Source organism: Gorilla gorilla, chromosome 9, assembly GCF_029281585.2.
Source record: "Gorilla gorilla gorilla isolate KB3781 chromosome 9, NHGRI_mGorGor1-v2.1_pri, whole genome shotgun sequence".
In the NCBI taxonomy this organism is placed as follows: domain Eukaryota; kingdom Metazoa; phylum Chordata; class Mammalia; order Primates; family Hominidae; genus Gorilla; species Gorilla gorilla.
In genome coordinates this window covers 122137400-122164930 of record NC_073233.2, presented here as the reverse complement: position 1 = coordinate 122164930, position 27531 = coordinate 122137400, and the positions used below count along the sequence as shown (strand labels likewise).

The following is a 27531-nucleotide window of genomic DNA, read 5'->3' as shown; positions in this document are numbered from 1 at the left end:
TCACTTGAGGTCAGGAGTTCGAGACCAGCCTGACCAACATGGCAAAACCCTGTCTCTACTAAAAAAAATACAAAATTAGCTGGGCATGGTGGCACACGCCTGTAATCCCAGGTAATTGGGAGGCTGAGGCAGGAGAATCGCTTGAACCCAGGAGGCAGAGATTGCAGTGAACTGAGATCGTGCCACTGCACTCCAGCCTGGCCAATAAGAGCGAAACTCCGTCTAAAAAAAAAAAATTGTGAAGGCACTCTGAAATGGTAAAACATCATATGCATACAGGGATTATTAAATATATCTGCTCTTCTAATCTCAGAACCAAACACAATCTAACTTTACAATTTCCCAACCTTCATAACAACCTAATTCAATGTATCCTAATTCTTACTCTAACCCTTGAGTAACATGAAATTACCCTAACCTTCACTTTCAGCTAATTGGACCAACTTACCCCTAATTCAGGACTCATATACAGACATCATTTTGCATGTCACCTCTGAACTATTGGTATAGCTGCCTGGAGGGCTGATGGGGGCTCACTGGGAAGTGTGCTGGGATTGATTAGTAATGTCTGCCTTGGCCTTGACTGGTGGCCCTCAGGCCACCTTGACTGGGGTGTGGTGGCCCTCAGGCCACCATACCAGCTCTTAATAGAACCTCTTCTACTCTTTGATTCAGCCTGGGATCATCCTCACTTAGGCTTCTCTAGGAGACTATCTGCTTCCCACCTCCGCCCAGGTCCCAGAGCCAGCTCAGGCCCCTCCCTGGCCTTCGGTACCTGTGTGCACCCTATAGTGCGTCTCCAGCTGATGCTTGAGGCTGAACTTCTTGCCACAGCCATTGCACTCGTAGGGTTTCTCACCCGTGTGGATGCGTTTGTGGCTCTTGAGTGTGCTCTCATCCCGGAAGCAGCTGCCACAGAACTCACACTCGTAGGGGTGGTCGCCTGTGGAGACAAGGGGCTGGATCAGGCCTTTGCCTCTCCCTGCCCCCTCTTCAGGGGACAGTAGGGCACATTCTGTGCATGAGAAGGATGAGACGGCCTGTATTCACCACCTCCAAAGACAACTTAAGGATCCACGGCCACACCTCCATTGAATAAACAAGCAATACCTGTCTTCACACATGACCATACTTTACTGTGGCCCCATAATCATCTGTGGGGCAAGGGCCAGTCCTGGGAAAAGAGAGCCCATTTGGTTCAGGGATAGACAGCAGTCCCCAGAAAGCAAGCCCCCTTGTGGATACATGAGACCTCACCATCTTGCTTCTCAGATGACCTCTTCTCCCCTTCCTTTAGGTTAAGGGTGAAAGTCACTCCAGCCTGACTCCCCAACCTTCAAAGAAATCTCTCCAATTTGGGGAACTTCACATTGTCCCCCAAACACCTTCTACAGTCCCCAATTTCCTTCCTCCACAGTCTTACATAGCTGTTTCCTCTGCTCGATTTCTTCTTTTCTCCCTGGTGAACTCCTAATCATCCTTCAAAGCCCAGCTCATATGATACCCCCCGGTGGACGCTTCCCTTTAGTTCCCCAGGCAGAATGAATCACACTTTCTTCTGTGTCCCCAAAGAGAAGAAATGCCCAGAATTTTGTTCTGTTATTAGTGTGGTATCATTTTTATGGCACTTTCGCATTAAAATGGGCTACATTTCCTGAGCACTCAGATGTGTGATGTGATCGCATCAGATGATCATGGCGACAAACTTAAAGAAATATATTAGTCTCATTTTACAGTTGAGAAAAAATGAGATGCTTCCACGTCATCCCTAAGGTGAAACAGCAAGTAAGGAGCTGAGATGGGATTCAGGTTTGGGTCTGGCTCTAGAGTCAGGGTACCATATACTTGTCAGCTTGCTGACACACTATGCTGTATCTACTGGCTTGCCCACCATACCTCTAGCATGGAAGCACCACCAGGATAAGAAGCAAGCCTCACCCATCCTTGTAGCCTCAGTGCATCGCACAGGGAGGATCCAGAACAGACCCAGGAAATGGTGGGTCTATGAAACTTGGAGAGAACTGCCTTTTCTTTTTTGAGGATCCCACTCTTAAATCTCCAGAGCATGAGAGGTTGGGGTGTGAAGAATAACCATCTTGCCTTTCATATCTGAAGTGGGGGGCTTGGGGGATGAAAGGTGAGGACTCCAGCTACTTATTTATTACAGGAGTGAAGGCACAGACAATAAAGATAGATTGATCACCCCAGACTTTGTTCATGAATATTTAAATATCGCTGATTCATCTTGTCACTGTAATTACAATTTCTCTGGGCTGCATCTCCAACAACCACAGTTTATGGTAAAGAATGGCCCACTGTATTTCACTTGTCCCTCTGCAGATGTGCGGGGCTGCCAACCGTGTAATGTCCTCTGCATTTCATACATTTTCTTCAGCTGCTGAAGGTTTAAGTCATCCACAATGACCTACGTTTTTTCATTATCCCCATGTCAAACTGCGCTCGTGCCTGGGCATAAATTGTCCTTCTCGTTATAGACTCGCATGCCTGTGCCTTCACTTCCTTTTTAAAATGATATTTTACTCTCTCCTATCTCTCCCCTCCTCGGGCCACTAACCAAAGCTCCCCCCTCCCAAAGTTAGGCCCCTGTACCCACATAAATTCTCATCTGTTCTGATGGCTCTGAGGGGTTCTTAGGGCTCTGAGGGGAGCGGATGCTGGGGTCTGATCAGTGACTTTCTCATGGGTGGAAGATTTGCAAGAAGCACCCACGCCATGAGAGGGGCACTTCCATCAAGGAATCAGATGGGAGAAGCTCAAAGAGTGGCATCGTGCCTTGACACCAGTTCACCCCAATCTATGGGGTGTTGCACTGGCTCAGAGGCTCGGCCAGCAAGTCCCTCACCTGCAGATCTGGGGATGGGCCAAGGCCCAGGGTTCTCAGCTGGGGAAATTGCTACCTGCCCATCCTCACTGTCAGAGCCATGGGGACTGCCTGGCCCCCAGCCCCATCAAACTCAAGGGAGTGGAGGCCTGTGCAGACCCTGGTACTAATTAGTTGTGTGTCTAACACAGTAAGGGCCAGTCTGCGTGTGCACCTGAACCCACTCTCTCCGTGTGTCTGCACTCACAGCCCTGTCTGGTCTGACATCCAACTCCCCCTCCTTACTGAATCGGCAACGATTACGACTTTAATCAAAGATTCAGTATCCTCATTAAGGTATAAATAAATAAATAAAGCCAAGGCCACGTGAGACTTCAGCCGGAGCCGGTAATTAAAACGTACATCGGCAGCCACCCAGCCGGGTGGGGGGGAAGGCGGCGGTGGGGGGGAAGGGGGCGGCTGCCTGTGCCTTTCCCCTCCAGAGGGGTCCCTAACAATTTAAAAAACAAAGGGTTAAGACAGAGGAGTTTGTTTGATCCGATTTTTAGGAATTTAATTATGAAGTGGAGCACATGTTATATGAGTTTAAATAGGAAATTCTTGAGTCTGCCCAGGGAAAAGAATAAAAAGAACTTAGAAGGAAAAACAAACAACAACAAAAAAAAAAGAAAGAAAAAGTCACCAACACACACGTATCCCCATCCCGATTTGGAAGCACGGTGCGCACCTGGCGTGAAATCCTCACCCTGAGAGCTGATTGTGTCAGTGTGGCCATAATGTACACAAAACTGGCTGCAGAACTCAAAATCCAATTTGTGGTATGTTGATTAACTCTGTAGCCTCTTTAATGAGCTTGACATTAAGTGCAGGACAAACGAGACTAATTAGAGCCCCCTCCAGCCTGCCCGGTGCACCTGTGACCCCCCCCACACCCCCCCAATCTGTCCTTACTTGGTGCTTTCTCTGGCACCGGCCAAGCCCAGTGTCTGTCGTCCTCCCCACCCCAGCCCCATCCTGCTGGCTCCTCAGGCCCCTCCCTTCCAGCCCCTCCCTTCAGCACAGCTGAGAGTTTATTATATGATGAGCCGTGTGAATCAGGGATCCATCAATGCCAAGAGCACGGCTGGACTAACCTACCAAACACAGCTGCTGATGCTAAACACCCGGCCCCAGCAGCAAATGGGCCAAGAACAACGGAATATTAATGAGGCATTGTGTGTGGGGTGTGCACAGCCTGTATATGGCTTGTGTGCACAGTGCCTCGCTGGTGTGAAAATTGATGGGTGTTTCTCTGTGTGTGCATAGGCAGCACACATGCTCCGTGTTTCCTAGAATAAGCAAGAGCTTCTCCCTAACTCTGGAAACAGCCCCTACCCGTGGATCTGAGCCATGACTGACACAAGAGCATGTGACATTTTCATATCTGAGCTCTGAGAAGGTGGCATGGTCAGAGCAGGGCATATCCTGGGTGGATTTAGCAGGACTGAGATCATTCAAGTCACATGAAGCCAACTGATTGGACCCAGTGGCATGCTCAGAAGTGGCTGAAAGGTATCTAGCCATCTTTCATAAGACCGAATCAACCTGGGGACCTGTTGAGGGAGGCGTTCATAGGAAGGTGCATATAGCTGCAGGGGAAATGCTTACGCAATCGCTGTAGAGAAAGTCCTTGTCAACATCCCACTCTCCTGGGCCCTTCTTATTGAGCCCACCTCTCTGGGCCCTACCTCCGTCCTGTCCCAGAAATTTTAAGTAGTTCTGTGCAAATCTAGTGATGCTAAGACAATGTGCTCCCCTGAACAAAATGGCATCCAGAAGTGAGAGCCAGGAAGGCTCCTTAATGAGGATACCTGCTGCTGGCTGGCCAGGCCAGCTCAGTCCATGAGAAGTAAAGCTCTTCCCTTATTTAGCAGAGCCTGCCACCCATGCAAGACCTGGTCTGCATACTCAATCTCTGAGCTGTGACAAGACTCTCAAAATGAGGAGAGGGCCTACTGTTCCTTTACGTGGCATGCAGAGGTTTTTACAAGTATACGCTCTGTTACATACCCAGATAGAGACCTGACCCCAACCCTCCCTACAAACACAGCACACAAACGCAGACTCAGAAATGGGCATTCCTTTAACCAGGTAGTTTCAGCAGAGCCCCAGTTTTGTCATAGAGAAAATAAGGAATTTAAGCCATCCACTCCCCTGTTAGGGAAGACTGGGAGCTGCTGCAGGAAAGCAAATGCCTCTTGGCCATCAGGGACCAAGTGTCCCCATCCCTGAAGCCCTAGAGGCTGGTGGCAGGGAATGGCCAGCCCCTCAGCACCTGGCCCAGCCTCCTTACCTCGTAACCCCTCCCTTGTCCCATCACCTGGAACTGGCTGAGCAGCGATATTTCATTGCTCATCGTTTAAATGCCCTCCTTGTCTTCCCTAAACAGGGTTAAGGTCCAAGTACAGGCCTTTGTTACTGTGGGGAAAGTAGGATCACTGCTTCAACTTGCCCTCAGAAGCCCGAAGCTGACTTCAGAAATGTGTATGGATAGAGCGGCGGGGCATCAAGAGTGGTGGGAGGCAGGGCAGACAATGTTAAGAGACCCAGCAGGTCAGTTTTTCTCAAAATTCATTTTGGGTCTACCTACATGAGAATCCCTTGGGAATACATATTAATAATGCTGAATCTGGGACCCCACCCTGGACCCATGGAATAAAAGGTTCTGAGAGTGGGACCCAAGAGCCTGCCTTTTTAATGAGTATCCTGTGTTGAACACGGAAAGACTTTGAACCGACAGTCCACAGGAGGGGACTGGGAGAACTGTCCACATTTACCCGCACGACAGGCAGCCTCTGCACGTCCAAGCCTTGAGCAGAAGGACTGAGGGCTGACTCAGCCCACCACCTCCACTTTACGTCCTTGGAGGTAAATATAGACGCTGGCTCCCAGAGACCCAGATCCACCCATCAGCTGGACTGACCTACCTGTATGTGAGCGCAGGTGGCGTTTGAGAGCCGTGTGGCTGGGGAAGGTGCGGTTGCACTCACTGCAGATGTAGCTGCGCACACCCGCGTGGACCTCCATGTGCTGCTGCAGTGCGCTCTGCGCCTGGAAGCGCTTCCCACACAGCAGACAGAAGACGGCCATGTCAGTGCCTGTGGGAGACAGGAGAGGGGGTGCCTCAGAAAGGTGGGAATACAAGGTGCATTCTTTACCCATCTGGAGTGAGAGCGAGTGTCGGGACTCACACCTCCAAATCCCCATGCTCAGGGGCAAATCCAGAGTGGGCCCAGGCTATGCAACACTGAGCACCCAGTATGTGGCCCCAGTGATGGGCAAAATCGACGTCGTTCCCGAGCTCTGGAAGCTAAAGCTAAAGGATAGACATTGATCAAATACATCGCAACAGCAAGGGTAATGTGCAACTGTGTCGGGTGGTATGTAAAAGGCGGCAAGGTACTAAGACAGCATATACCAGATGGACTTCACAGAGTACAGGGCAAAAAGTGGGGGAGGCAAGGTAGACCCTGTGAGAAAAAACAATAACAAAGATACTATGGGCCAGCCATTGTTCTAACATAACTAATATAAATCCAAAACTCAAAAAGCTAGCCTCTGTTATCCTCATCCCTTAGACAAGGAGACTGAGGCACAGACAGATTAAGTACTTTGGCCAAAATCCCACAGAGCAGTGGTCCCCAACATTTTTGGCACAAGGGACTGGTTTCATGGAAGGCATGAAACGTATGGTGGGGGGATGGTTTTGGGATGATTCAAGCACATTACATTTATCATTAGACTCTCATAAGGAGTGTGCAACCTGGATCCCTTGAATGCACAGTTCCCAATAGGGTTCATGCTCCTGTGAGAATCTAATGTCACCACTAATATGACAGGAGGCGGAGCTCAGCTTCACTCGCTCACCTCCTGCCGTGCAGCCCAGCTCCTCACAGACCATGGCCCGGGGGTTGGGGACTCCTGCCATAGAGTTCGTAAGTGGCAGGGCTGGGGTTCACACTCACACACCCTAGATTTTAATGCTTTCCCAAGACTAGCTACAGATCCTGTTTTGTTTTGTTTTTTTAACTACTTCTCCACTCACTAAAGCATGAATCTTAGGTCCATTCACTCAACAAGTATTATTTGGTGCCTTCTACAAGTAAGGCTGTCTTTTTGGCACTGGGGATATAACCAAGGAAGAGCATGCAAAGTCCCTGCTCTCATGACCGACGTTACCCAGAACACCAGGTGAATGGCGGAATCCGGAAGATGGAATAGTGTCTGTGCACACTCTGGGCCAGGAGGAAACATGGCCGGTGGGAGGATCAGACAGAGGAATGGTGTAGTGCAGCTGGGGAAGAAGAGGAGGCTCAAGGGAAAGGCAAGGGCCAGGCCATGCAGGTTCTTGCAAACCATGTCAAGAGATGTAGTTCCATCCTAAACCCGATGGGCAACTGTCAAAGGATTGAAAGCCAGCGAGTGATGTGAGATTTTCATTTAATTCTAACTGGCTGTTCATCCCCAAAGTACCCCACACATACAGGCTGCCCTTTTCTGTTTGTTACCAATCCCTTTCTGACACTGCTCTGGAGCCATGGCCGAAATTTCCAGCTGAAGCACCACAGGAGGAAGTATCTGACCTTGTGTCTGAGTCCTAACTGGCAGCTCAGTGCCCACCCTTTTGGGCTCTGTTTTCCTGGGCACAGGAGCTCCCCAGCAGGCCCATCTGTGTGTCTCTGTGCTGGTGCCTGGGCAATATCACCTGCACTTGGCCCCACACCACTGTCTCCTGTGTGGGAAGGCACAAGCAGGAAACGTAAGTAGGCCTAGCATCTGTCAGTCCAGTCCAGAGTGGGTGGGGGGAGGGGGTAAAGCTTTGGCTGCTGGAAGCCATGGGCTGCTCAGCATGGAATCGGGAAGTGTCTGGTGGAAGGTAGGGGGAAGAGAAGGGATGGCACGAAGAACCTCCCTGCCTTCCTGGCCATCAATGGAGATAGCAAGTGAGAGGTCTGGTCCTCACCACCTCCGTCCCACTCATGGCTGGGTTAGGATGGACTAGTAGGCAGGCAAGGCCCACCTCTCACTGTCCCCCACACTTCTGTGCCCCTCACACCCACCCTGATATCCCTTCCCTTTGCAGACACTGAAGTCTAAGCACCTGGAGCCACGCCCCATCTCACCAGCAGTCAGGAAGGCTGAGCAGGGAAGGAGAATAACAGCCAGCACTGGATTTTGCTCCTGGCCAACAAAAAGCAGGAAGGAAGGGGAGCAAATCTAGGCGTTATGCTAGGTGCCTTATCTATGTTGTCAGTTCATTTAAAACTTGCAATCCTACAAAGCAGGCATTCTTATCCCCCTTTTTACCAGTGTAAAAGAAAGATTAAATAACTTGCCTAAGATCACACAGAAAGAGGCAGAGTTGGGATCTGAAAATATCTCGGTTTGTCTTTCAGAAACCACGGGGCTGGACTCAATGCTACCTCTGGAGCTGACTGCCCGCCTGTCTGGGCTTACACTGGAAGAGGCCCAGTAAGGACGGTACAGAGGACTCCTGCCTCTAGTACAGCTCCAGCAATGGCTAGAGAACCCCTGGCCGGGAGTGGGCAGTAGCTGGAGCTGGGTCAAGGCATAGCTCTCTGAGGCCTTCCAATCCCACTGGGAGCCACCAAGGTCTCTCAGAAATGCTGAGTAGTCTACTCAGCTTCACTTGCTGGAGGGAGACATAATGAGAGATCTATCTTTCCGGACAGAAGCAATGCCAAGAGTTGACAGTGAATCTTCAATGTCCCTCCCTGCTTGGCCGACGTACACAGGAGGACAGTGCATCTGCAATGTGTTCTGTGCCCGGTGGCCCCCACTCCTTCAACTTGAGAGCCCCCAGCATCTACCCCCTCTCTGCCCTTAACCCCCACCCCACAGAGAGCCCAAATTAAGCCAGGTGTTCAAACAGCTACCTTAAATCAGTAGGGTTGAGTAGGCTTTGGAGGCCAGCCATGCCCTTTAAGAGCCAAGGCTTCTCCTTATGCATCCTCTGAGATCCCCCGCATGGAAGGAACCTGGGCAAAGGGAACATGAATGGCATTCCCAATAGGACATCTCAGCCTATACAGCCAGACCCACAGGTGCTCTGAGTGTCAATACCACCCAGCAAGGCAGACCGCAGCACTCTGCCCCCTTGGTCTTCCCAAGGCCCCTCGATGCTGCCCCACTATGCTGTCCCTACTTCTCAGGGTGGCCTGAACCCACTTCATGTCCATTCAGCCAACTCACTGAGCCACTACCAAGTGCAGGCACTGTGCTAGGTGACCAGGGGCAGGCTAAGGCTGAGCAGAGAAACTGGGTCCCAGACTAGTGGGAGATGCCGAGTTAACAACCACCCAGAGGGTAAGGCAGGGCGACTCCAAGAGCTCCTGAGATTTTGAGTTAGGCTTTTAAAAGTTGAGTATCTAAGAAGCAAAGGACAAGAAGTTGGGACACATGTGCCAGGCTAAGGAGAGAGACACCACTGGCAAATGTCAGAGCAGATGGGGCCAAGGTCAGGCCCTGGGGATGGAGACAAGCTGGGAGGGTGATGGGAGTCAGATCAGAGGGCTGCATATGCCAGGCAGGACAGGTTGGACTTTATTCTACAGGCAATGCAGTGCCATGAAAGGACCGAGGGTTGCTATGATCCTAATGTCTGGGTCCCCCTCTGATTCCTTTTTTGAAATCCTAACCCCTAAGGTGATGGTATTAGGAAGTGGGGCCTGGGAGAGATAATTAGGTAATTAAAATGGAATGAGTGTCCTTGTAAAAGAGGGCCCAGAGAGCTAGCTAGCCCCTTCCACCACGTGAGGACACCGAGAAATCAGCAGTCTGCAACCAGGAGGAGGACCCTCACCAGAACCTGAACATGCTGGCACCCCAATCACAGACTTCCCAGCCTCCAGAGCTGTGAGAAATGCATGTCTGCTGTGTATAAGCCACCCAGTCCGTGGCAGTTTGTTATAGCAGCCTGAATTGACTAAGACGAGTGGTGCTAGCACAATCTGACCTGTGTTTGAAGCCAGTGACTCTGGGCACACATGGGGACCAACAGCAGCAGCAAGCGGTTAGAAGCAGTGAGAGGGCTGATGGGCCACTGGAGGAGGGTAGGGACCAGACCAGGGCAGAGGCTGCCAGGGCAAAGGGAGAGAGAAAATCCTAGAAAGGTGGGACAGCAAGGGAGGAGTGGCACGCACAAAATCCCAGATGGCCAGTTCCACAACTGCCCAACAGGCTGGAAGTTATATGGTCACCAGCTGGAAAGGAAACGCTATGATGTCCCTACAGTGGTCTCTCTCCCTTTCCTGGGACATTCCACAAGGTGCAGGGGTGCTCCTTGGTCACGTATCCACCAACCAAGGCTCCCAGGGGAAGAAAGGGGAGCCTCTGAGACTCAGCATCCACTTTCCCCATTTTTCTGCTTAGAAACTAACAGCTATGATGATAGAAAAGTATTTTTAAAAAAATGGAAAAGGGGGGGGAGATGTGGATGAGACACAAGAAAAGCTATTGGTGCATGCGAGTTAAAAATCTAGAGACTAGATGTGAGTTATTAAACAATTTGCTGGCGTTTCAGCCTAGCTGATTGTTCGCATGTATGATGAGTCAGGGCAGATTCTATTACACTGGGAGATTAAGCAAATAAATGCTAGCTTTTGGAAACACATTAAAATGTGGGACTATGGAAATAAAATTATCTAGAAAATTGTATTAGCAATTCATTAGCTGCAGTGAGATGTGCGGCAAGGCAGGGGGGCCCGGCAGCACTGGAACGCTCTGCTCCCTACAACGCCTGGGTTCCGTCCTCTGCTATGGAGAGACGTCAGGCCTGGTACCACCGGGGAGAGGGGAGGTGCTCTGACTGGATAAACGAGACCCTCAGAAGTCAGATGGTCCACACGACACAGGGGAAGGAAAAGCAGCACAGGGGTCCCAGCTCTCCCACATACTTGCCTTGTGGCCCCGAGTAAGTCATTCTTTTCACCAGATCCATTTGCTCCTTATCTGCCATTGTGGTTATCAAGAACATCGAATGAGATATCCACACGAAAAAACTTTATAATGTGGTCACAGAGCCAAAGACGGCCAAACAACACCTTCATCTGAATTAGAAAATCACGTCTCCTCCTCTGGCCAGCCCCACAGACCTGGCTGCATATTTATGGTGAGTACAGAGAGGGCAGGGTTTTGGGATCTTCCCTCCTCAGCTGGGTACCCTTGTGCAGTGAACGACCTGGATCATGAGTCATGGCAGCCCTGCACAATACACACGCCTAAGCTGTTTTGTTGTCTTTGGGCTGCTACTTTCTGGGAAGCTGACCCTAGAGAAGGCATCTTTGAGGAGTTACACCACTTAGGATTCAGTGCCAACAACACCATCTTCCTCTGAGCTCTGTTATATCACGTAAAGCCCTGTATTGCACTTATTTTGGACTTTCAGCTCTGCCTAATAGATTGTAAGCCTCCAAAGTAGGAACTATTGTATTCATCTTTATATTCCCCAACACACAGTACACAGCCTGATATAGAGTAGGCACTTAATAACTGCATGTTGAATTAGAAAATAAATAAGGGGTTGTGAGACAATCACAAAGGGTAGGGGAGGAGGTATGAGGAGAGTCATGGTACAGACAGAGGGCTAGGGATGAGGAAAGTTCAGACTACAGTCCACAAATGAAACCACTACTAAGAGCATCCAACAAGACTCTCCTTGGAAATCAGTAATGACAAGTGACCCACAGGCAGCGGATCTCACTGAGGCCCCCCGTGTCTGTCTGGTGGGCTGGACAGGACTCCTTCGTTGTCACTCCATGTCTGAGCTCTGTTGCTCAGAAGCAAAAACCCAGACCATAGAAGGATCAGTTTTGCCATATTACACAGTGAAACAGTCCAAAGATCCCAATTCTGGCCCAGAGGTACAGCCCTTCTTGGATTTGTGATCCTAGTCCAGGCAGCGGTTGTCCTTAACCTTGGTTTCTTCATCTAGGATAAGAGAATTCATAACTAACCTGCCCTTTCCAACCCTAACTTCATAGCCCTGTTATGATGCAACTGACAAATGTTTTTGATTACGTAAATCCTACAAATGTATTGTTTTCTATCAATCTGTACATTTCAATGTAAATCAGATATATAAGTCAGCTTTGACCCAAGAAAATAATTTTTCAGGTCAAGGAATTAGCACCTCTGCTCTTCTGAAGAATGAATGGGACTCAGTCTTAGCCTGGACTCCCAGGGTATCTGCTCAAAGGGAATCTGAAGTAGGAAAAGGGGATGCATGTAGAAAGGATGATGCTATCAAGACTCAAGGAACATGACTCTTAGTAATATGGGCAGGATCCACGCAAATATCTGGGACCACATTTGCATCAATTCTATCTCCAGAGAAGGTGAGCCACACCAGACCCCCCAGTGGCAACACTGCCAGTTTTGACTACAGGGCATGTATGACTCAAAGTCTTCCAATTTAAAACAAGCTTAATTTTAGAAAAAAAAAAAAAAAAAAAGGAGAAGGAAGGAAGGAAAGAAAAGAAAAGAAAAGAAAAGAAAAGAAAAGAAAAGAAAGGGAGAGGGAAAGAAAGAAAGAGAGAGAAAGGGAGAAAGCCAGGCCAGGGTGGAATAGTAGGCAGAAGGGGTGACACAGACCTAGGGTATTTCACCCAGGTGATGACGGGGTCTGAAATTATGAAACACAAAACCCCTCATGTTTACACCTGTGCCATTTCCATACCAATTATCTCTTTAATAGGTGGGAAGGAAGAGGATCAGAGGGGTACACAGCTGGAGAAGATGTTCAGGTGCTACACCTTCTTGGAGCAAAGCTCTTATTATCTCCTGCTATAAGCAGTTTCTTAATCAAAGGAGCAGAGGGATCTAAATATACTCCAGCTTTTTTTGGTAAGCAGGCTGGGACTGCTGTGTGTGCATGTGCTGGGGTGTGTGCATGCCCGTGTGTGCTCGTGCATGCACATGTACCCCGGAGGGGCTTCTCACGTCCAATCCTACCCAACCTCACCCAACAAAGGAAGGACTGCCTCCCCTGCCACCCCGAAAGCTTCTTCTCCCCACAGAAAGAAAATATCAAATTTAGGAGGGTGTGAAAACCTTGATTTAAACTAGAAACTTCCCCCTCCCTCCACCCCCAGCCCCCAAATCCTTCAGATATGTCTTTCTGCTCCCTCTGACATCCTGGGGGATTACTCTTTACTAAGACACCATCTCCAGCATGGGCAACCTTCGTGACCACACACTCAAACCATCATATAAACTGATGCCTTTTCCTTTCGCCCATCTTCTCCTCCCTTTGCCCCCAGGTTGCTGCTGAAAAAGGTAGCAGGGCTGTACCATCCACTCTGCAAGAGAGAAAGAGAGGCAGAGACAAGCAGCACCAGGCTGACTCCCACCCAAGGCAGGAAGGCTCTGTCTGCATCTTAAAAGGATGGAGAAGGCTGGGGTGGGGTGAGGAATAGACAGAAAGGAACAAAGTCCAGCCCTTGAATCTGAGTGGCTCCTCCATTTTGACTTCCCCTGTGCTATCATTTAGGGCTCACCTCCTTTTCAAGGAATCTACTGGACAAATGGCCAAGAGCCCTCTCTTTAGTTCTCTAGTTTTCAGGATCATTAGGGATGCACTACTGTACTCCTGGCGTTCCTCAGAAGGCTAGCTATGTGGGCAATGAAGGCCAAATCAGCCCACCGAACCCTGGAAACTCCAATCAGCTGCTGGTGAGTGGGAGACAAGTTCCCCAGTTCCTTTTACTGGGGTAGAATACACAAAGATACCATCTTCGAAGACTTGTCTCAAACTCAATTAGCTTTGAGCTCATGCATGGGTGTTTGTCTCCTGCATATAGAGTCACCCACTGCTGAGGCGTTCAGTTCCATCTTCCCAAACCAAGCTAAGAGCCAAAAACCTTAGCATCACTTGTCAATTTCATCCTTGTCAATTTTAGGTCTCTTTATCCAGCCCTCTCTGCCCCTTTTTCCTTCCTTTCTTATCTGCGTAGAATCATGGAAGGCATCTATACATCTGTATGACATTCCATTTCCACAAGAGAAAAAGGGAATGTTATGGTTTCAATACCGTCAGTCAAGGGAGCAAAAGCATCTTCATTGCATAACAAAAAAGGGGAGGAGTTTGAGCAGCTGATTCAGATTTGTTTTAAAACTAAGCAATAGATGAGAGAGTGATTACATTTTTCAAAACATATGCACACATACAACTTTCAGTCTCTTGGGTAATGTGGCTGTGTCCTCAGGCAGCAGCAGCTAGCAGAGCTGGCTCCCGGAAAACCATGTATTTGTTTAGCAGTGAGCTGCAGACACAAGTGCATTTCATTACTCGGCACCTCCAGCTACAGTAAACAAATTTGTCAGCTCACTAGCTCATTAAGGTGCGCCCTGGACATGAGGGATTTATTGAGACCTGCACAATAAAAGTAACATGAATGGATTTACTAATTTTGTCAATCACTCCAACAAACCAGCCCAAGAGGGGGAGAAAATGAGGGAGGGGGACAAGAAAAGGGGTGGATAAAAAAAGGAAGGAGGTTTTAAAAAAAAGGAGGAGAGAAGTTTGGTTTGCAAGAAGAGAGAGAATAAACAGGTTAAGAGGGGACAAGATCTGCATTTTCGTACTGGGCTACAAAACCACCTTCACATTCAATCTACCTCCTACGCTGCGTTGCCCTTTCTAGGGTGCAGGGGCCTCTGGCAGGAAGGGGGCATGCTAAGTTGCAAGATGCCAAATCAAGTCCTGGTTCCCTGGCAGTGCCACACCGACAGCAACATCCTCCTCCCTTCCTCCCAGCATCAGATATGGAACTAATGAATCCGAGGATTAAAAACCACATTCCGGGAAGTAGCTGCTTCCAAGCACATCAGCAGAGACTAATATCCTCGGCTGGTACCTCCCACCTGCCCCAGCAGCTCCTTCTTCTTGGTTTCCAGTCCAGTGGCTGGACCCTTCCAGACATTCCAGAATGAATTAAAACTTCTCCAAGAGCAAGCAGAGGAAGAAGGAAAGGGAGTGCGTGTGTGTGTGTGTGTGTGTGTGTGCGTGTGCGCGCGTGCGTGTGTGCAGTAGAGCGGGTGGGGGGGATGAGTTGGGGTGGAAAGTAAATCCGGAGAGGTATGCAGCCCTCTGGTCTGTAACTTTCAAAATGACAGCAGGACTAGGGCAAAGGTCACGGGGTCCAAGGCCTTAAGCACCTCCGCCAGCTGTGGCAGAGAAGCCTGGAGCCCGCAGGACGCCTGCCCGTATAAATCAGCAGTAAGCAGCACCCGCTGGGGGTGAGGACAATGGGCCCACACGGGGGTGGGAGGCAGAACAATGGGGCCTGGCCAGTGCGCAGGCCCGGAACAAATGTGCCCTGGCACCACGGGGGCCCCCATTTGTGAAACTAATTGGCCCATGATTGAAAAATCGGACCAACTTCAACAACCCAGAGAGGAGAAGGGCAGCTTGCAGTAGCCTAACCTAGCCCAGCTCTGCAGAGCAAGCCTAGCCTAGCCCAGCCCAACCCAACCCAGCCCAACCCTGGGTGGGGCATCTGATGTGGAAGCCTCTCTCAGGGACTGCCCGTTCTGGCAGAGAGGTGCCTCTGAGATGGGATCAGGCTGGGAGAATGATGGACTGTGGGATGGAGCAAGTAGGCAGGGTGCCGACTTGAGGGCCCCGTGCTCAACAACTTCTCCCAAGATGCAGAGAACTGTTTTCCTCTGTTTCTCTACACTGCTTGTTCTGTAGAAATAAAGTTCAAAGGAGAGAGACAGGCACCTGTTTACTCTCAGGGTTCCTAAAGCCAAAGGGCTCCCTACTTCCTGCATTTGGGGGTAGGTGGGTAGCAAATAAACCAAAAGCTACAATCAGTTTCTTCCTAAGTCCATTCCCTGGCATGTATTCTGCCTGTAACCCTCTGCAAGGTTGCATGAGCACTGCAAGAAATATGGGTCCCTTGGTCTCGAATTCAGCTGATCTTAGAGGCTTCCAGGAAAAGAAGCCCCAAAGCGGGTGGGGGAACATCGTGATGGAGCATGAAAGGGCAGGCCAGGATCTTCACATCCCAGCCATCCTCTTGCCCTCACGTGGCTTTTTACTGCAGACTCCCAACTGAAAACAAGAGTAGAAAACCTGGCCTCAAGTCCTGGCTCAGTGACTAACTCGCTGTGCACTCCTGGGTGGGTTACTAGACCTTTCTGGGCCTCAGTTTCCTCATCAGTAAAATGAAGAGGGATATAAGTGATCCTTAAAGGGTTTTTCTCCACTCCAATATTCAACAATTCTATTGAAGAGGGTGCTGGCGGGTTGAATGGTCCTTTCTCCCACTGAGATGGACGTCAGCATTTTCTCTTTCAAAGTCAGACTTCACAGCCTTCTTTTAGCTAAAGAGAATCCCTTTAACTAAAAGGAACCACATTCTTAGGCTGACAGAGGGACAGTCACAGACAAGGCAAAGAAAGGATCCAACATTGACTGGGCACCTGCTGGGTGCCAATCTAGGTTCAACCTTTCTCAAGCAGCACTGTGAGATGGGGATTTTTAGGAAGATGGGAAAATTTCACAGGACTTGGGAGAACCTCTAGGTCCCTTTTCTAGGGGACTACCAGTTAGCAGCTTAAGACCTCCTAAACTGGCTGAACACTCACAGAGGCAATTATTGAGTAGCTGGGTCTGAGAGTACCTGAAGCCTCTCTGTGCCAGGTGAGGGCTGAGCAGTTGGGATGGGGAATATGGAGGGGGAGCTTTCTCTCCCAAGCCCCCAGCAGCAGAATGATAGAGAAGACCCCCAAGAAAGCCCATATAGAGAGCAAATCAGAGAACCAGACCCTCTGAATCTAGCAGTTTCATTACAAGAGCACAGTGTCCAACACATAGTAGGCATTTACATTCTGGCTGTGTGTCCAGAGCTTAACGGGAGGCACGGAGCTTCCACGTGAAGGTAAGACCCAATTTCCTTGTCTGAACAATAAGTTATCCCCAGGACTCTTTCATCTCCCGTATACTTCACGTGTAAAAGATGCTTTCTATAGATGGTCACTCTCTCTAGTTTCAGACATTCCCAAAGTAATCCTGAGGCCCCTGCAGAGAAACTGCAGCCCAGGAGTAGGTTCTCTGGGGAAAAAAACCCAAAAACCTCAGCTAGGCTCTCATGTAAAATTTCCAGTAAACCCCAATGTATTCCAGAGATAGGGAGGTGGAGGCAGAGGCAGGAGGCAGGAGGAGACCCAGACAGAAAAGAGAGAGAGACAGAGGCAAGACAAAGGCCCAGGGAGACAGAATGGAGTGGGGAGGGGAGCAGGGGTTGGGCGAGACAGAAATTCAAAATAAAACGAAATACTGATTGTTTCAGCGCCATTTAAATATCTCCCAAACACTTGGCAATGAAAAGAAAAACTACCCCATATAAATAAGCAAAACAAAATAACAAAAAAGGAGAAGATGTATTCATTTTACTGACATTTTAATGGCTCCTCTCCTTCCCCCCCCCGCCCCCCCACAGAAGATGATTACAAATTAAGCAGCATTTAAACGCTTTTTACTGTCAACAATTAAAAGGAGGGCTGTGGGCCTGAGAGTGTGGTGGCCATTCATTCCCACGGTAACCAGGCTATCAATATCAGAGACACCATGCGGCCTTCCCGTACTGTACGGCACACAATAGCCAAAAAGGGAAAAGTGCAGACAGATACTGTTAATTCTGCAGGACATTCAGAAGCAAATTAAAATATAAAAAAGCGCCCAGCGCATACACAGATACCAAGAACGAGGGCAGGGCTCATGGAGTTGGTCTTAGCAACGGCAGAATGTACGCACAGCCTGATTACACCTGATTCAGGGCTCCTTGCGTTTGTTTCATGTACCTGCATGTGTGTGCATCTGTGTGTTGCACATGCACATTACAGGAAGGACCAAGGACAGAGGTTGTTTTGCCTTCCTAGGGTCAGAGGAATAAACAATAAATCGAGCCCAGGAGCTCTACGTCAGACCCAGAACCAGCCAGGGAGTAGAAAGAGGACACACCCACTGCCCCAACCTGGGCTTCAACCGAGAGGGTGGGACCACCAACATTCACCCTTCCAACACCTGCCCCACGGCCTTCTCCGCTGGGCCATAGGTAGAAATCAGGTGATTCCGATTTCACTGCGTTCAGAGGAAAGGATTTCATCATTCCAGGTGAACCAAAGGAACACATTTGATTTTTCAGAAATTGACTCTTTTTTCACAATTCAAACTATCATTACCAATTCATGCCCAACCCCTGCCTGCCCCGGCCCAATACCACCCATCTTCACATCCTTCTAAAAGGCTAAAACCCAGTCTGTGTTAGGTCCTGGTAAATTCTGTTGCCAGAACTCTCTTTTAGCTAACTCAATATAGTTTCTAAGCATCCATGTCATCACAGGTATCTTTGAAAATAATGGAATAATGAAAAGCCAATTCCAGAATAAAGGGGAAGAAAAGAAGAGGGTTAAAAAGATAAAGGAGCAGAGAATGCAGCTACCAATTTCCTTTCCAGTCCTTCAGAGAGGGAGACGGAAATCACAGAAAGTGAGAGTGGGCTACCAGGTGGAGGGTGAGAGGCTGGATTTAGAAGCAGTCGGGTATACTTCTGTACCGTAAAGTTTAATATGCAGGAGGGATGACAGAGAAATAAAAGAGACACGTCCCCTTTAAAAGGAAATATAATTTACAGTGTGCAGCCAGGCGGCCCATAGTTTCAATCTCGTTTACTATAGAGAAAACTCTGCTAGCTGTTCTCTATCCCACAAATCCGATTTAATCAGACAAGCCAGCTAGCGTGGCTTGGAGTAAAAACGGATAATTAGTAAACAGAGAGCTACTCCAGTGCTTCATTGGCATTCGAGTTGGGCTACTGTGTCGCATTTAAAATGCAGTCTGATGAAGTTTACAAAATCAAACCATTTGTTACTCCTATTGAAGAGGCTTCAGGCCACTTGCAATTAAATTGGAATTAGTGCTCAGAATGAGACACAGCAAATTCATACTAAAAAGGGATCTGACTTTGAGACATTTGACTTCACTTCAACAGTTTTCTGTGTGAGTGTGTGTGTGGGTGTTACTGAAAGACTCCTTACTCACCCCGACTCTGCAGGGCTCCCCGACTCCCCACAACCTGCTACTCTCTGGGCTGGCTATGGGGGATGGGGCGCCAGGGAAGGGGAGGGACAGCTGACACCAGGGCGCCCGCCAGGCCTGCATTCACACCAGGAAGATACTGTACTAGGGAAAATGTGTCCACAAAGGACCATATGGCTCCCTTCTGCATTGAGCCCTTGGACAAGAGGGTGGAAGGGGGTGGGGGAAGCTGCCAGAAGGCACACTTCTAGGGGGCACCGGCCCCGCCCACCTCAGACAGCAGGCTGGCGGCCTGGGGAGAGTGGGGGCACCTTTTCCCCTTGGCTGGGCTCCTGTGATGCCCTGCAAAGGGACTGCTTCACTCACGACATCCTTCGGATCAGCACGCTCCCAGCCCCGTGCACTGTGCACTGCCCCTCTAGGCAGAAAAGGGGAGTGAGCTCAGGTCTAGGCACGGCTTCTTAACCTGGAGTCCACGGAACCCCTAAGCTGTCCAGGGACAGAATTCAGGAGATTGGTGAACTCAGAGAGGGGAAAAAAGTGACATCTTTATTTTCACCAACCTCCAACTGAAATTCAGTAGCTCCTTCCATTAGGAATATAAGCAACCAGCCAGTCATATGGGCAGTACTGGTAACTACTTGGTCACCGGTAGACATTACAGGTATTTTCACACTGCACTAGAAATGTTGCAGTCATCTCAAAATATCATCTATGCAAGCCACTCCTGCAAAAATATGGTAGTTATTCAATTACAGCCTGATGTTATTGGTTAATGGGATAACAAAGAATCACACATATTACTATATTACAAATGGTTTTTAAAAAATATTTTGATATTTGTATTTCAAGTTTCCATGACAATTCTATGTATTTTACTTTCTGCATTTAGAGACCTGATTCTGAGGAAGTGTTCAGGGGTTTCGCCAGACTGCCCAGGGAGCCAATGGCACAAAAAAGTTAAGAATCCCTGTCTAGGAGCCAGGGAAGGAATGGGGAGTTGGTGTTTAATGGGTACGGAGTTTCTGTTTTACGGGATGATAAGAGTTCTGGAGATAGAGTGTGTTGATGGTTGCATGACAATGCTAATGTATTTAATGCCACTGAATTGTCCTCTTAAAATGGTTAAAAACGCAAATTTTGCATTACATATAATTTACCAAAATTAAAAAATCAAAAACCAATCCTGGTCTGAAACTACCTGTACCCTTCTGCCGCCCAGAAGTATCTAGTCCAAACTGATACTTATTCCCTCAAACTTCTCCATCTGCAATGGAGAGCCAAACTAAATGCTTGGCCTCCCGGGAAGCAGGGAGTATGGGGCCTTGCAAAGGACACTACAGGAGGCCCAGCCTTAGTCTTCAGCTGTGACACCCAAAAGACTTAGAGACTTGCTTTAAGTTCAAGGTTTACTGTCTTCCCCACCTGTCAGAATGAAAGCTGCATGAGAGCTGCGACCTCACTTCTCTTATACAGCACTGTATCTCTTGGTTCTGACAGGTGTTCAATGAATATTTATTGGATGGAGAGAAGGACGAATAGATGGATAAAGGATTGCACAAATGAATTTGATTTCTCTGGACTTCAACTCGTCTGTAACATGAGGGGGGATAGGCTTTGTGATCCTGTGAAGCTCCTATTGTTCTAAGGGGCTCCGTCAGCATGACATCCTCCCCTGTCTGCTGACCACACCTTCCCCAGCACATGGGGCCCAGGAGGTGGATGGTGGGGGTGTGCATGGTGCACACAGGTGGGGGACACCTGATGTGCAATACCGGGGGTGATGGGCCACTGTCCTCCTGGGCCCCAGGACTTTCCTGCAGACCTCAGGGACAGCGCTGCTCCGGGGGCTGCACAAAGCAGTATCCACCTTGCTGCAGTCCTGCTGGAGTCCACTGGGCTCACCAGGCCACCTTCCCTGCCACAACAGGCTGGTGGTGATGGTGGTGGACAGGGGACAGTAAATTTATAGGCTTACTGAATAGGCAAGCAATGAGAGGGAGTCCGTAGGCCTGAGGGAGAGGCTTTTAGGCAACGTCAGGCGGCATGCAAGGGATTTTAAAGCCTGGAAGGAAGATACTGTCCTTCTTGCTATTTGGGGAGGGAGAGAGAGGAATATGATTATGATAAAGAAAAATAGTAAAATAAAAGACCACATTGCCCACTAGCATTTCCCATTACCCCCACATCTGGAACTACCCTCCTTTCAAGTAGGTTGCTCTCCTGATTCTATAAATCAGTTTCAGGGAAGGAAGACGAGTGTCTGGTAGGCATCTGGCTGGAGTTCAAGGTCAGGTTAGGTGGTATGCATGCTCCTCATGGGCAGCGTGGTCCCTCCCAACACCCTCACACGTTCAGACACGCCAACCCTGGGCACTCTGAAGGAGGGTCTGGAGAGAAACCCCAGCCTCAGATGCCGACACTAAAAGGAAACGTGAAGTAGAATGTCACTTCGTGGTTTGGGGTTCTCTCCTCCCACGTGGGTTTTGTTTCTTAGGTAACTCCCCTTTCAGCTCCTCCTCTGGAGTTTTTGGGCCACTGCCTGACAGCTCTGGAGCCTGGGGTTGATGCTGGGGCAGATGGAGGCCTTAGGGCTGACTCTCTCAGGCCAACCACAGGCTGTCCAGCACCCTGGTTAGAAACAGTAGTGAAGAGAGACACCTCTGTTCTAGCTACCCAACACCAGCATCGCTTGATGGCCAAATCTTTCTGCTGTTCCTTTCTTCTGTCCAGTGCTCTTCATTTCTCTCTTTGGGTGATGGTGCTTTATTTCCCCTGGGGAACAGCATTAGAGAGTTACTTTATGTACCCCTCACTCAGTTACTCACTGACTCACTGACTCACTCATGCACCTCAAATTTCTTGAGTCCCAATTCTGTATAGGAATCAAACCCTGAGGCTACACAATGATAAGAAAATACTTCTTGGCCCCAAGAAGCTTACAGTCTGAGAAGTACAAAGCAAAGAGCCTCGGCGTTGAAGTCAGACCACACCTGGGTTCAAATTCTGACTCTTCCATTTATTTACTAACTACATAATCATATGCAAATTACTTAGTATCTCTGGGTCTTAGTTTCCTTTCTGTATTAGAGTTATAGTACCCACCATGCAAGGTTGCTGGGCAGATTAGAGATAATATATGAAAAATGTCTACCACAGTGACACATGATTAGGGGACGGAGAAACAGTAGCTGCTTAGAACACTGATCCAGTGGCTGGGTGAAGAAGGGTGTGGGGTACAGATATTTAAATCAGTGGGCTGTGGTGTTTTAACTTAGGTACTTCTACGGTTTAAATGTGTCCCCCAAAGTTCCTGTGTTGGAAACTTGATCTTAATGCAGCAGTGTTGGGAGGTGGGGCCTCTTGGGAGGTGTTTGGGTCATGGGGGCTGTGCCCTCACGCGTGGATTAACGTCGTTCTCGAGGGAGTGGGTTCCTTAGGAAAAACTGAATCTAGTCCCCTCTTGTGCTCTGCTCTCTCTTGCCCTCTCGCCTTCCACCATGGAGTGGTGCAGCAAGAAGGCCCTTGTAAGACGCTGGCACCCTGATCTTGGACTTAGCCTTCAAAACTGTGAACCAAATACATTTTTGTTCTGTATACATTACCCACTCTCAGGCATTCTGCTACAGCAGCACAAAACAGACTAAGACAGGTACCATGAGCTGCACTTAGGCCCCCTCTAGGAGGTGCTTATAGAGAACACTCCATGTCTTTCATCACCAAGAAGAGCTCTATCTCTACAGTGTTATATTCAAACCTCATTCCCACCTTTTAAATTCTCCCATCCAGTTACTCCCACCAAACCCATTATTTGATCTTCAAAAATCTCCCTAGCATGCCTTTCCTTTCCTTACTTCTTTCATATTCGGCCCACACTTCAAGGCCCGTCGTCTAACTCCCCACTGACTTCTGGCCAATTCCTGAACTCCCCTGCCTGGGATCCTTCAATTTCACCAGCCTGCTGTACCCTAAGCTTGGATCGGTCTAACTAACCACCTCCTCCACTCCTAGAGCTGCCTACCCACGTTGCCTCTACCTCCCAATTGCTCACTAACTCCTCAACCCACTGGAATCCCACTCCTGCTTCTATCATTCCACTGACACCAAAACTGTTTGCCTTTGATACCCAGTGACTCCCATGTCACTAAGAGCAACAGACATTTTTTAGTCTTCCTCTTAGGGGACTTCTCAGCACCATCTAAAACTGACTGCTTTTTTCTTTTTGAAACCTCTTCCTTTAGCTTCCGTGACACCACACTCTTCTGGTGTCCCTCCTATTTCTTCCAGCAACTCCTCAACCTCCATTGTGGATTGGGATTGTTCTGGAGGGGTGGAATATGTTGGGGTTCCTCTGGATTCTATTCCAAGCTCTCTTCTCTTTCTATACTCTCTTGTTATATAAACTCACCCAGTTCCAAGGGCTTCAATGATCATTTATATGTTGATGACAACTCCAAAATGGACATATCCAGTGGGTCTCTCTCTTCTGAATTCCAGATACGTCTGTATACCCACATTCCTCCTAGGCACACCCTACCTTTGGATGTCATGCACACCTTGCTACTGTAATATGAAAACTGTTCAGTATCCTAACGATAACAATAAAAAAAGCTCTTTTTTCTTGTATTCTTCATTTCAGTAAAGAACTCCACTATCACTCAGTTGCCCAAGCAAGAAAAGCAGGCATTATCCTAGATTCCTCTCTCACCTCTCGAAAGAGATCAATTACCAAATGTTTTCGGATTTCTAGTATCTTTTTGTGCATTTATTTATCCACCCCCTCATACAGCGACACTGGTTCAGACTACCATATTCTTTGCCTAAATGATGGCAATATTATCCCAATCTCCCTGCCTTCAGCTTAAACCCACCAGTTGAGTCAAAACCAAGTAGTCAAAGTAACTTTTCCATGACATCACCTGATGTCCCTCCCTTGATTAAGATCCTTTCGTTACTTCCCTATTGTCCCCAGAAAAAGGCAAAAACTACTTAAAATGGTTTTCAAGGGCCTTTCACCATTTAATGCCCATTTACTTCTCCAAGTTCAGATCTTAGCCCTCCTCCCCACTCCCATTTTCAGTTCCATTAACTTGTCTTACTCTCTCCCTACTCTGGACATTTACCTACGTTGACTCTCAGCCTGGCATTCTTCCCTTTCTCCCCCATTCCTTCATTGTCTTAACTTCTTCTCATCCTTCCGATGACAGCTTAGATGACACCACCTCCAGGAAGCCTCCATCCAAGTTGGAGGTTGCTCACGTGTGCTCTAATAACATCCTATACCTCCAATATAACAATATTTATCCTGTATATGACTTGCTTATTTTCTTATGTGTCTCCCTAGAAGGCATGAAACTCATGAAGACATGGGTTCTGATTTGCTCACCACTGTATTCCCAGAGCCTAATATACTACTAAGTAAGAATGGGTGTTCAATAAATATTTACCGAATGAATTAATAAACAAATAAATACATTAAAAATAATCTATTAATACTTCTGCGTGCTTGAGCCAGAGCTCCAGGCAAGTCACAATTTTCAGAGCCTACACCATTAATATCTGACTCTGACCAACTTCAACTCAAGTAAACATGCTGGCTTACTCTCCTCTCTCAAGCCACCCACCCACTCACCATCCCCAATTCCCTATGAGTTGCAGGCTTCTGAGTCCGTATATTCCCATATCTTTTAATACGTGCGATTGTTAGGTGTACGCTCATATCCACATGTGTTAGGAGCAGGGCACAGGCTTTTGTGGGTTTGGTTTCTCCTCTCAACCTGGAAGTATTCATTCATGTGGTACTCAGTGCAGTGCTACCCAGATGTCCCTTCCTGATGAGGAGTCATTCACAATTGAAGACACAGATCTCTAGAGAGGCCTGCAGAATGGCTATCACTCTGTGGCCAAAGCTGTGAGATTGCAGCCAACGAGCACCTACAGTTTGGGATCTGAAGTCAAACCTGACAACAACTTCTGGGCACTGGTGGAACATGTAGATGTCTCCTGGTGCACACTTCCTATCTCTTTCTCCTCCAAGACCAGGGCAGGCTCTCAGCTATCCCTGCAGGGCCTGCTGTGAGCTGCCCTCAGGCACACAAGCTGACCTCAGAGTCTGAGCCCTCTAAACTCAAGCAATGGGCCCCCACAAATCACACTCTTGGTGGGTTTTTGTCCCTCCTCAGATGGTGATATATATGATATACTGTTTTGAGATCAATTTTCACAGCATATGGGGATTCTCTAGAACAGGCATGCTAATGGAAATGCCAAAAGCCATGTCACTAGCATGCTCAGAAATCATGACCTCCAACACCCCCCTGCTAGGAAAATAAAAAGGGGCTTCTTTTAAGAGGTGAACAGGCTTTTGTCAGATGTGAGTTGCTCTCAGTCCTGGCCAAAGATCCTGGTTCTTGTGGATCTAGAGATGATCTGGCGGTGGTGGATACAATGCCAGGTGTCCTCGAAAGCAAATGTGACAATACAGGCAGCCCCCAGGGATTTACCAGCTCCCGGACAAAGGATCCCTCGTCCTTGTCGTATCCATTCAGGTTTCTGCCCAGAATCACTTTGCTCACTCCTACACTTCCTGATTCCCCCTCTCTCAAAGAGCCCCTAAAAATAAGAAAGACAAGCCATAGTGTTTATTCAATCACCTTCAGGCTTCTTTCTTAACTTATATTTTGGGGGTTGGGGGAGCTGTGACTTTCAGGCTAGTCCAAGAGGCCACTGAGAATTAAACAGCGTGGATGGGCCGGGCGCGGTGGCTCACGCCTGTGGTCCCAGCACTTTGGGAGGCCGAGGCGGGCGGATCACGAGGTCAGGAGATCGAGACCATCCTGGCTAACACGGTGAAACTCCGTCTCTACTAAAAATACAAAAAATTAGCCAGGCGTGGTGGTGGGCGCCTGTAGTCCCAGCTACTCGGGAGGCTGAGGCAGGAGAATGGCGTGAACCCGGGAGGTGGAGCTTGCAGTGAGCCGAGATCACGCCACTGCACTCCAGCCTGGGCGACAAAGCAAGACTCCGTCTCAAAAAAAAAAAAAAAACAGCGTGGATGATACTTTCTGTTCATTCAGGTTAGAGTAATTGTGGGCTTGGAGTCTTCGGGCAAAAGTCATTGAGAGGAGTGAATTTGAAGAACTTTCTAAATGTCCCCATTTGAACCCAGATGGAAGTTCTGTGAAGTTTTCAGCGCCTCAAGGATCAGCATGAAAGACCCTGTGATTCAAAAGATGCTTCCATCAAGCACGATTCCACACCACCCCTCACCCAAGACTCACTTGTTTCATTAGTGTATTCTCTGCAGGCGACAGCAGAGCCAAACTGGATGGTCACTGCATGATCATGGACACTCTGTAACATGGGTCTCCTCTTGCCACGTACCCATCCTTTATTCCTCCTTGGTTCTTCCAGATTCCAAAAGCTCCTGGGCCATACATTTCACTCATCCTATTCCCCTTTCCTTCCTCTTCCTGAGTCATTCAGTTGCAGTTGTTTTCTGAAATTGCCTTTTAAGAGAAGACTGTTGTTTCCTAGTAATACCAGCACAGTCAGAGAATGCTAAAGACTACCTCCCTCTGACAGGCCTGGGAAATGAAACACCCAAGAAATGGCCCAGAGGACCATTCATGATCTCAGACATGAATGGGAGAGAAACAACCCCCAAGTCACCCAACTCAGCCACTCTGGCAGCCTGAGTCTTGGGTCTTCTGAAGCACCTTACAGTGAGTGGAAAGTCAGGATGGCATGACAGTGGGGTGGAGTGGAGAAGGGGAATGTGTGTGGAGTCCCTGCAACCAACATTCTCTAACTGAAATGCTTCCAGGCCTAAGGTGTCTTCAGTGGCCTCCACTGTCATTTGCTTAATATGCACTTAATTTTAAATTTTAAGACATGGCAACTTATTTAATCTCCCAACAGGCAAGATCTGGCTTGATTCTCCAAAGGAGCTTATTCCCCAAAGGATGAAAGACCCCAGTGATCTGATTTAGGCAGAGCTGGATCAGCAGTCACACACGGTTGGTACAGAAAGTCTGCCTCAGAACACCAGGACAAAGCGTTCATATTAATTAAGATCTTCATAGAAAGAAAACTCTCTCCAGGGAGTATCTGTTTGATTATTCCTATTTACTCAGCGATATTGCTGCTTGGCTCTTCCCTACCCTCTTTCCTAAGAAGCTGAATGGGTTCTGAAGGGAAAAGGAACTAGCACAGCCTTTGAATGGAGACTGTGGGGCATCAGGGGGAAGTGGGTAGGCTCTTCCACTGAAATGTTGGCCACCATGCCAGAAAAACCACCACGGATCACCGTGATGCTCACACGTATTCTACGACCTGCACATGCCTGCATGTCTTCAACCAGGGAAACTAGGGAAGCTGTCTACCTGGAAAACTTTTATGACAGAAAGTCCTGCTTCAAAGCCACATTATCTGTGGAGTGTCCCAAGTACAGAAATAAAGGACCTGCACCACCCAAAACTCTATGTAACTGCTGTGGTGTGCATCCCCACCCCAGCTCACTCTGCCCTCATGACCGTCCCTAGAGGGAAGTCATGAGAGGAATAGCTGATACATTCATTTACTT

The 27531-nt window shown here is 48.5% G+C and overlaps 1 protein-coding gene across 3 annotated transcripts in view; it reads right to left on the bottom strand.

Moving 5' to 3' along the window:
- Nucleotides 1-27531, bottom strand: part of ZBTB16 (zinc finger and BTB domain containing 16) — a 195784-nt gene that overhangs the window by 7514 nt on the left and 160739 nt on the right. For all 3 annotated transcript variants that reach the window (XM_004052158.5, XM_055356567.2, XM_055356568.2), the window contains exons 5-6: nt 5809-5979; nt 776-943 (exon numbers count right to left, since the gene is read on the bottom strand). In XM_004052158.5, coding sequence (XP_004052206.1) covers nt 776-943; nt 5809-5979 — 339 coding nt within the window. The remainder of the gene's footprint in view (nt 1-775; nt 944-5808; nt 5980-27531) is intronic.